General features: G+C 40.7%; 1 protein-coding gene across 2 annotated transcripts; it reads right to left on the bottom strand.

Annotated features, from left to right (window-relative positions):
* Nucleotides 1-260: 260 nt before the first annotated feature.
* On the bottom strand, nucleotides 261-4,622 carry LOC311042290 (interleukin-17A-like). Of its 2 annotated transcripts, none has more exons than XM_084052937.1 (3): nucleotides 4,477-4,622; nucleotides 1,058-1,221; nucleotides 261-548 (listed from the first exon to the last, which is right to left on the bottom strand). In XM_084052937.1, the coding sequence occupies exons 1-3, from the start codon at nucleotides 4,510-4,512 to the stop codon at nucleotides 326-328; spliced, it is 423 nt and encodes a 140-aa protein (XP_083909063.1). In that variant the 5' UTR covers nucleotides 4,513-4,622; the 3' UTR covers nucleotides 261-325. The 2 variants fall into 2 exon arrangements, with proteins under 2 accessions (XP_083909063.1, XP_083909064.1); XM_084052938.1 differs by lacking the exon at nucleotides 4,477-4,622 and adding an exon at nucleotides 1,561-1,596.
* Between the last annotated feature and the right edge of the window lie 6,162 nt (nucleotides 4,623-10,784).

Genomic DNA, 10,784 nt, shown 5'->3' with positions numbered 1-10,784 from the left:
ATACGGAGATAAGAGGTGTCTGCCCGACAGTATATGCAATGTGGCCCTCTGAAGTGAGTGTGGAAATATAGTGGCCCTCTACATGATCAAAGTTGCCCACTCCTGATCTATAATGACAATATTGAGTCATTGAGCCCCAATGAGAATGTGTTAAGACCATGATCAAACTTCAAGAACCAAATAAAGTCAACAAAAACACTTTTAAACTTTTCTTTAATATATTAACAGACATTGCATTGTATTGTGTTGTAATGTTCAGTATGTTCAAGCCTGACATCATGGTGGTCAGTGTGACTGTTAGGTCCCTGAGTGTGAGAAGCCTAGTTTAGGCTGTCTTGGCCCACACACAGGTGCACCCTACTGCCACTGTCTGGTAGGAGGCAGTGTAACACCCCTCCGTTTTGCTGAGAACCAGGACCTGCTGGTAGATGGGTACTGAGTTGATTGTGAAGGCTCCTGGCTGGCTGGGGTTAGGGTTGGTGCAGTAACTGCTGCTGCACTCAGCTTCCCAGATGGTGGAGGGGATACGGTTTTCTACGGTGGAAAATCTGGAAAGACAAAATAATATAATAAAAAAAAACATCAAACCTACAGAAACGTCTGTCGAAGCATGCCATCTAAATAACATTCTTAACATTTATGGACAAGCAAAAACAAATCAACCTAACATTCCCGTGTGTGTGTCTGTGTGGCAAACAGCGTTTTCCTAGGGAGTTGAAGGCGAGGGGGCGGGTGGGGCTGGGATTAATCATTCTAGTGCTGAGATGCTCTCAGCAGGAGGAGCGATGTTCTCACTAAATAAGTGTAGAGGAATATATTGTGGAGTTTCAGCTACTATGCATATCAGAAATAGCTTATAAGAATTTGTAACGTAAGGAATTTGTAATCTGTAAGGAAATGTAAATATGGCAACTCATTTAGATGTATGCCTAGGTAGCTTTACGGTTTCCCAAGGACTAGCCGTTGCACTTATGATACAATTTCTCTTTCATAACAGATACATGTGCCAGATAATCCCCTACAACAAAACAGTGTACAGTGTACAGTATATACTCACTTCCATGTCCAGGGGGAGAGGGATCGGCTGTGGATGTTCGCATTTCCCTCAGAGCTGGACTGGGTCACTGCAGAGATGATCAGTACTGAGTTACATTGCTCTGCCGCCTTGTCTTTACCTTTGGCCACAGCAAGCACCACCAGCACAGACACACAAGCTGCAATCTGAAGACAGGAGAGGAGAGATGACGAGTAGTATATAAGAGGAGATGAGAGACCAAGTAATACAATTAAAAACAACGTTTATTTTTTGTTTTTCATTCAAAGACAATATTTTCTACCATACATATGCATTGACAAAGTAAAGATTGAAGTCACCTAATCATATTGAAATATAATTTCAAATGATCACTTAAGATGAGCAGCTGCTATTTTGTCGGAAACCACATAATGAAATAAAAAGTTCGATTTTGAACTGCATTATGAGTTGCTATCGGGTTTGAACAAGGCTGAGAAGCTCCAACGACTGCGGTACTGCACTTTAATCAATTATGTTCAGCTCACCAGGTATTTGGACGCGCCACTTCGAATCATCATCGTTCTTCTGAGACTCTGTTCTCTATCTTCACTCTAAGTCGAGAGCTATTTATACTGTATGTACTGTATGCCTGCCATGGTCATGTCAGATCACACCATTTTGATCTTACCAACTGATAAGAGGACATGGCACTCATTACTCAATGGGGAGTTTCACTGTGCCTCCTTATCTCTCATGGATATCTACCACACAGCAGAAGCCAGGGATGGAAAGCCTGGTGTTTTAGTTTGATGTTTTTTCTTTGCTTCTCTAAGATGCAACTGATATGATTTTCTCGTGTGATAACATCTCTGTCCACCCTATAGAAGTATAGGTGCAGTGAAACTTCCCTCAGAAAACTGAGTGGCATGTGCTCTCAATTAAAGATAAAATCTTGAAATCGTGTAATTTCAGTTGCTAATGGGTAGTAGATCAGCAATGTAAAGTATGTAGCAAAGAAAAGGAAAGTAAGCACAAACCTACCTCCGCCAGGTCGAAAGGCCAGAAGGCAGAGACTGTGTGTGTGTGTGTGTGTGTGTGTGTGTGTGTGAGTGTCAGCTAATCCCGGACACTATAGTGTTGGACTGATCGGCATGACACTCTCCCTTTATCCCGGTCTCCCTCGCCTCTCTAGTTCCTATACATATTCTTAGTTTAATCCAAGTGTTTCTAACACTCCCTTTGAGTGTTTGACCTTTTTGCCTGTCCTTGGACCTATGATTTTCGTCTGCTCCTTCAAGTTTGGTTACCCTTGAATTTGCCTTGTATCCGCTTGTCATTAGTGTGGTTGCCCTAACAGGGCAACCAGACTATAGTACTCTATACACTTTATTCCACTTCAAGATAAACAATATTTCGAACCACATCTCCTCCCACAGTTTTTATCCCCTAATGTTGTGCCATATATCAAAATGACCATCTAAATCGGGAATCGTGCGCTTGTATTTTGCTAAGAGATTGGTTAAATAGTTTAATTGATATTGATTTATTAGTGCATTAAATTCACCCATCCACTTTAATGGAAAAGTGAAAAAACTCAAATTCAAGTATTTTTTTCTCAGAAACCGTAAGAGCTAGAGTTACCAGATTTGGAGGTAAAATTCATAATATTGTCCGAAATTAATGAAAAAAATATCACACCATTCGGCCTCATGGTGGCGCTATAACAGCCCCCTTTACGTTTTGGCCTGTAACTCTTGAACCGTAGGTCCGAAAATCAAAATTTCTTTTCACCTGGATTCCTTGGGTCACTACGCATCTCCCCATATAGGCCACGCCCATTTGAGTCAGGATAGATTTTTTGATATTGATTTATTTCTGCATTAAATTTCCCCATCCACTTTAATGGGAATTGCAAAAACTCCCATTCAAGTATTTTTTTCTCGGAAACCGTAAGGGCTTCAGTTACAAGATTTGGAGGGGAGGTTAATAGTTTTTTGCGAAATTATTATGAAAATAATCACACCAGTCGGCCACATGGTGGCGCTATAACAGCCCACTTTACCTTTTGGCCTGTAACTCTTGAACCGTAGGTCCGAAAATCAAAATTTCTTTTCACCTGGATTCCTTGGGTCACTACGCATCTCCCCATATAGGCCACGCCCATTTGCGTCAGGATAGATTATCCGCCATTTTGAATTTTCTTCAAAACACACTTTTTGCTCCTTTTCCTTCAATTTTTGTCCAAATCTCACACGAATCGGTACACGTGATCTATGGACCCATGCGATAAAGATATCAAAACGGCATTTTGATAGTCCTTACCGTTCGTCCGTAATTGGCTTCCAAAGTTAGCGGGAGGGGCCCGTTTTACAAAGAATGCCAAAAATCACGAACGAAACGTCCAATCGATCCCAGATTTGAATCACATGTCGAGGTTGGTTTACTCAACAAATCCCCAAAAGCATTTCACTTTGACCAATAGGGGGCGCCACAAATGTGCAAAATGTCACCGTTTGATGCAAAAACATGATTTTCGGGGGGGTCAGTCCCTTCAAAATGAAACGCAAGCGATCTCAGGAGTGACGTGACGATGTAATTGGCGCGGTCTCCGACGGTATTCCTCCCGGAGTATTGCTCGAGTCTCGACCGGCGTCGGCGCAACCACACTTTGCAATTGCAAATTGCGACGCGTCTAGTATTGCATTTGGATCTTACTCTACTGATTCACATATAACATAATACACATCTCTCTTTCCCTCAAGGGTTAATAAATTACAAATTTAAATATCTTGATGACCAACCAAATATCAATAATGTGAAAGGGGAACTTAATCACCGTTTGACCAGCAAAGTGACAGGAATGATGACACGATTTAATTTGTTTGGGATTACTTTGATAATCATTGAAAAGTTATGTAATAATAATGTTTGTACTGTACGCTGAAATCAAAGGCATATGTTTTGTTTGATCAGCCTTCATTGAGTTTGTCAATAATTCACATCAGAGATGTACTTCTCTATTCTGCAGAGTTTTGATGGTGAGTTAATTGTTGTATTCTCCTGATTTCAGTCCCAGGTCTAGATTGAAGGGTGAAAAACACATAAATGTACTAGGGATGCAGCGAAGAGCGAGAATAAGATAAAGAGAATATCTATTTGAATCTTAGCCCAATATACATAACAATGCATGTCACCAGGAATCAGAGCCATGTACAGCAGCGCTCCTATATTGCAGGTTCAGAGGTTAAGTGCCTTGCTCAAACACACTAGAACACACATTAGACAGTTCTTCAGAATAAAAGTGTCTGTAAATGACTTTGAGCTGCTGTCTTTTGTATGAAAATGTATACTGTACATAAAGATTATTATTATTTACTCATAACACAAAAACATTGATGCTACCCCGTACCCTCTCATTCCTCCCCCACGTAAACCAGATCACCAAAACTGCCTTTTTTCACCTTAGGAATATTGCCCGCCTCCGGCCTTCTCAGCATATCACGATGATTACAGCAACAGTATATCCTCAACGGCACCACCGCTCAGTCCTCAATATACTCCAATATGTTCAAAACTCAGCTGCCCGCCTGCTCACCAGTATCCGCTCCAGAGACCATATTACACCCTCCATGATGATGATCTACACTGGCTTCCTGTCAAACTAAGAATCCACGACAAAATCCTGTTTACCACTAATCTTGCTCCCTCCCTACCTCTCTGATCTTCTCCAACATTATGTCTCCCCCCGGTTCTCTCAGCCGGTCCAGTGAAGCCAACCTCCTGGAGGAGGTCCCCAAGACCAAGTACTGCACTTGGGGGTAGGCTGGAGGAACCATAGGCTTTCCAAGGCATATAGGGGCGGATCCAAACCCAGCGCTGGGAGCCAACGCCGCTCCCTATTGCTTCACCGATCTAAGGAGGGGGCTTTCTCTGTTACTATACATGTGAGCACAGTTTCAACCATAATTTGAGTCCTCTTTTAAACACATTACCATCCGTCTCTAGTTTTAGAACCGTAGCCAAAGAGTTCCAAAGGTTTGCCCCCTTTATCAAGAAAGCAGACTGTCTGAATATGTTCTTGCTCATGGGAACAATATAGTCATCATTTGTTGATTCTTGTGTTGATGCTCTACCAGAGTTCTAACGCCTACCAACCAGTCCAGAAAACAGAGGTGAAACATGATTATGTAATCATTTAAAAATCACACCCTGTGTGAAGGAAGCGGTGCCTTTGGGGCGGGCCTTAACTCATTTCAGTTCGTCCCTATTGGTGGTCTGAGTCCACTTACCAAATTTGTACTTGGTAGCATGCTGCAAACTGGAATGATGGCTGTTTAAAGCCCAGCCAATGGGCAGACAGAGGGGGCGGGGCTTAAGTAATTACAGTTCGTCCCTATTGCTGGCTTTAGTCCATGTACACAATTTGTACTCCATAGCATGCTGCGAACTTGAGTTATGGCTGTTTGAAGGCCAGCCAATGGGAAGACAGAGGGGGCGGGGCTTCAGCAATTCATGCTGGTCCCTATTGGTGGTCTAAGTCCACATACCAAATGTGGACTTGGTGGCATGCTGCAAACTGGAGTTATAGCTGTTTAAAATCCCGTGCTCATCCTGTGCTCATACGGGCTCTGGGGGTCCCTGGACCCCTCTTTGATAACTTCATCAATTCATGCTCGTGCCTATTGGTGGTCTAAGTTCACATACCAAATGTGGACTTGGTGGCATGCTGCAAACTGGAGTTATAGCTGTTTAAAATCCCGTGCTCATCCCGTGCTCATACGGGCGCTGGGGGTCCCTGGACCCCTCTTTGATAACGTCATCAATTCATGCTCGTCCCTATTGGTGGTCTAAGTCCACATACCAAATTTGGACTTGGTGGCATGCTGCAAACTGAAGTTATAGCTGTTTGCTTCTTTGCCATGCTCATCCCGTGCTCAGACAAACGGACATCCCGTGCTCAGACAAACGGACACGCAGACAGAGTCAAACGTAGAGCGGTTGGCACCGCTAAAAAACTATTTGATAGTACAAAAAAACACAACATTTTCACTAAAAAAGTTGTGTTTTATTAAAATACCTCAATGGTGCCATCTCATCGGTTTCTGATCCATGATTTGTATAGCCTGTTTGTAAATTGATGTAATTGATTTTAAGACAGTTTGAGAGGATTGTGATGACCATGAAGTATGACAAGTGTGAAAACATCATAGCATGCATGTACAGCTGTGCAGTTTTACATGATAATTCCCTTCTAATATGACTAAAACAGTTTGGTTTAACCTTCTTCATATATGCTTTACCTGTCCAAAATGTCCAATTACATTTTTATTTTTTTTGGGGGACATTTGGAAATACTTCAACGACAGTAGGACTCTGTGGTTGTGTCAAAGGTTAGACCCTTGAACTTGTCAAATAAATAGCAATTAGCCGTCTCTGTGGCATATTTAGGTCTAAATCCAAACTGCTGTGGATGCAGCAATTGGTTAGACTCTAAATATTCTGTTAGTAGCGAAGCAACAATCTTCTCCAAACTTTTGAGACAACAGGAAGGATAGCAATAGGCCTATAGTTACTTGCCACGTCCTTGTCTCCTTACTTATAAATCGGGGCAATTATTGACGTTTTCCAGCTCTCTGGAAACATAATTCGTTTTTATTGATAAATTAACTAAATATGTTATAGGCTCCAGCAGACAGTTCAGATTCTTCTTAATTAGTTCAGCATATAGACTATGGATATCCTTTGACATTGAGTTACTCATATTCGCGATGCATGTTTTTACTGTATCACTAGATACCTCTTTGATTTGGAAATTTGGAGTGGACATTGTCAGGCTCCTCAGAAGATAGCTCACTAAATTTAAACTCGCTAGACAATTCCTGTACAGACTCAATAAAGTAACTGTTGAAAACATTTGTCATAGACTCATTATTATCAATGAGTTTATTGTCTACTTTTAGACTTTTGAGTTTAGGCTGCTTGTGCCTACTTGAGTCTGTTAATCTGTTGCTATGCTGCCATAGTTTAGAACTGCTGCCATTGGCCTGCTTCAATAAGGTTGAGGAAGTAGTTACTCCTAGCCTTCCTTAGCTCAGACACCACTTTATTCCTCAAACCAGTGAAGAGGAAGTGGTCAGTGTTGTTTTTGTTAATAAAGACCTTAAGGGCAAAATATTGCTTTTTAGTGAGCTGGACAATATCATGATTAAACCATGGGAGAGAGTATTTCTTTGATCTGCTTTTCCAAGTTCTTGTGTATTTACTTATCAAATTGCCCATGCATGATTAAGGTGAAATTATTATTATTAAAATCTGACTCTCCAGTTACTTTTTCCCAGCTGGCTTCCATTAAATCATGTTCAAAGTTAGCTATGTTTGTCCTTGGAATTCCTGTCGTTTTGTTATAGTGAACCAGACGAACGTAGTGTGGGTGGGGCTCAGCGAAGGGTCCATTGTTTTACAATTAGTATCATATTATGATCTGAAAGTCCAGTAATAAGATTATATGTTTTTATTGCTCTCTCTGGCCTATTTGTGACAATCAGATCGATGAGAGTTTCACTCTTTGTAGCAATGCGGGTAGGTTTATCTATCAGCTGTTTCTATTTAACTTTCTCCATGACAGATTTCAATTTTGATTTACCCCTTTTATCCATCCAGTTCACATTATAGCCGCCAAAAAAATACATTTATCACAAGCAGAAAGAAGACTCTTGAGTTCATTATACAAATCAACATCATGAGATGGAGGGTTATAAAGCACAACTATATTATAATTCAAAATGTATATTTAAACAACCTCCCAATAATCCTTTAGGTTTTGAGTGTGGATTCCAAATGACTTGTGCAGGATTTACAGTTTGAAGGAACTTGACAAACTTGACACCATTTCAAAATAAAATCATGCGGTAGCTTCCCACTGAGCATTTTTTGGTCTATTAGACGTCTAAAATACGTCTAAGGGGTAGGCTAAAACAGGGTTATAAATGGTCTACTGGTGAAAGTTTTTTAGCGGTCTAGGCTTAGCCTAGACGTTGATTAGCTGTTTTTTAAACGTTTATTTATAGACCGTCTATATTATAGACGTTGAAATGACGTCTATAATATAGACGGTCTATAAATAAACGTTTAAAAAACAGCTAATCAACGTCTAGGCTAAGCCTAGACCGCTAAAAAACTTTCACCAGTAGACCAATTATAACCCTGTTTTAGACGGAGGTCTAATAGACGACTATGGCTCAGTGGGTTACTTAAAAGCCCCAAAAATATAGCAAAAATTTGCCAGATGAGATTAGAGATTAAGGCAGAATTGTTAAAAAAAAAAGTTTGCAGAGGAGTGGAGCCTACCAAACCACTCACTCATGTCGATCGTGTTCCGGCTTGGAACATATTATATTTTATTAGATATGTGATGTTGTTACCGGACAATTAGTTGACTTTTGGTGAAAAAGCCTGCATATATTGGTATCGGTTGGTATCGGAATCAGAAATTAAGAGTTGGACAATATCGGAATATCGGCAAAAAAGTAAATATCGAACATCCCTAGTAGAAAGGACGCCTGGGAAACAGAAGGTCACAGGTTCAAATCCAGGCCACGGCTAAACCGACTGGCAAGGAATTGTGATGAAAAACTATAGCCTGATTAGAATACTAGGATCTGTCCATGTTATGAAGATGAAGTAAAACATTTGGCAGACCTTTGTATTGATGACAGATTTTTTAACAAGAGTTTGAAATCTGCTATTATAAGCAACATAATAAAGACATGCATTTTAATATCTACAATCCCTCAGAACTCTGCTCAGCTGTTTCCAAGGCTCATTTGTTAATTGCATGGTCTTTCCCTCAAGTTAAGCCTATTATGTTTCTATAAGGCTTATTGCACATATTGCATATTCTTTTTATTGTTTCGTTTTTTTCTTAATACAGTTGGTTCCTTCCTTTTCTTTTATGTAAAGCGACTTTGGATAGTTAGATCTAAGCACTTTATGTGTCTGAGCTATTATTTACACCTGTGTTACTCAACGAGCAGAAATTGGGTCATATGATCCTTTAACAGGATCGTGGAACGACTGTCGAGTCATTCCTTTAAGCGCCTGTGAGCTTGCACTCGGTTGTAGCTATCTCTATCTCTATCTCCATCTCAATCAAGCATTTTGAAAGATGTTTGAACTTGACAACTCCCACGTATAGTCGCAACAGTCAGTATCGGTGGCCTGGCATCCGGGTGTGACTCTCTCTGTCCTACTTCATGAAAGGCTGCAGAAGCTGCCCACTCGCCGCATGCTCAACATGTTCATGTAAAATGCAGTAGTGGAAAAAGTACTCAAATTCTTTACTTAAGTAAAAGTACTAATACTGCAATATAGAAATACTCTCTGTTACAAGTAAAAGTCCAGAATTAAAAATGTATTTGAGTAAAAGTACAAAAGTATTGGCATCAACATGTACTTAAAGTACCAAAAGTAAAAGTACTAAAATGTTTGAAAATAGCCGATCTACAAGCTCACAACGCGTCGCATGACTCGCCGGCGCGTTGTGAGCTTGTAGATTGGCTATTTTCAAATAGCCTATGTATAAAATAGGGCTAAAGTGGTTAATGCATGTTTCATAACATCATAATCTATACCTGCAAAGTAACTAGTAACTAAAGTTTTCAACAGTGCACATGCAGCAGGTGAAGTGCAGGGTGCATACTTGAAGCTCAGAATCAGTCATCCATTGTATCTCTCTCCTGGTGAGAGAGGTAAATTTAATATACTGTATATCGACCGATCGACTTCAAACTTGGCGTGTATCACCGAGGACCATGGGGAGTGCAGTGTCGAGTGGGAAGTTGGTTGGATCATCAGTCGTCCATCTATAAATCCACAACTCTCTGTATCTGTCTGCCTGCGTGTATCTGTCTGTGTCCCTTTTAAGCTTATATGGAGATCCCTGATGTCATCAATATAACGTCAGACGTCAGACTGGCCCCCAAGGATTTTTATGATAATTGCTACTGCACTAAGTACTCTGACAACGGGTAGGCCTACAACAGGTCTTGCATAACCGGAGGGGTATGCGTTCCCAAAAGGCATCGCCCTGGCCTAGTTCATTCACTGCCAGACTTATTTCTGGCTTGTGGTCCCTCTGCCAGGATATTGCGATTCTCTACCTTTTCAAGTAGTCAACAGAATATTTATCTCCAGTATGATTGATCCCCTGATGGTTGCTAATCACTGAGGGTTTTCAGGTGTGGTTTCATAAATGTCAACGAGGTCATCGCAACCTCGTTGACATTTGTTGTTTGATGTTTGAAAATAGCATCTTTCACTCAAAAATACTTAGTAAAACACAGGAAAACAGGATTTTTTTCCTACGTTATTATTTTAACAGGGAAGTGAATGGAGGAGCACATTTTTGGATAGCGTTCCTTTGTGATTAAAAAAAAAAAAGATATGTCAAAAGACGTCATTGGCGGCACCAGTGTGGGCTTACTGAAAACAGTCGTCAAAAGACTTCATTGGCAGGGAATGAGTTGTTAAAAGAAGTCCTGGATTGTAGCTTTAACATGCAAGACTCTGCCTGCACCACTTCCACCATTACCATGTATGGTGCTTATAGTGCAGACAGATGTCACATAGATAACGTCAGTGTTGTGGTGTCATTATGACTGATGTAGTCCACCTTGGAGTTTCACTATACAGGCGACACTCAGATATTTTCTGATCATGATGCAAGGGCCCTTCACAGATGGGAAGAGCACTCAGCACTTCTTCTGACCCC

The sequence above is a fragment of the Gymnoscopelus microlampas genome (assembly GCF_963454915.1).
Source record: "Gymnoscopelus microlampas genome assembly, chromosome: 1".
NCBI lineage: Eukaryota > Metazoa > Chordata > Actinopteri > Myctophiformes > Myctophidae > Gymnoscopelus > Gymnoscopelus microlampas.
The sequence above is the reverse complement of the archived record's forward strand: the minus strand, read 5'-3'. Positions and strand labels throughout refer to the sequence as shown.

What these genes read in the sequence shown, in the direction of transcription:
- LOC311042290 (XM_084052937.1), bottom strand. Translation starts at nt 4,512, where the DNA reads ATGCTGAGAAGGCCGGAGGCGGGCAATATTCCTAAG. An exon ending in AGGCGGGCAATATTCCTAAG is followed by an intron (nt 1,222 to 4,476) that starts GTGAAAAAAGGC and finishes TCCTGTCTTCAG; the next exon opens with ATTGCAGCTTGTGTGTCTGT. An exon ending in CTCTCCCCCTGGACATGGAA is followed by an intron (nt 549 to 1,057) that starts GTGAGTATATAC and finishes TTGTCTTTCCAG; the next exon opens with ATTTTCCACCGTAGAAAACC.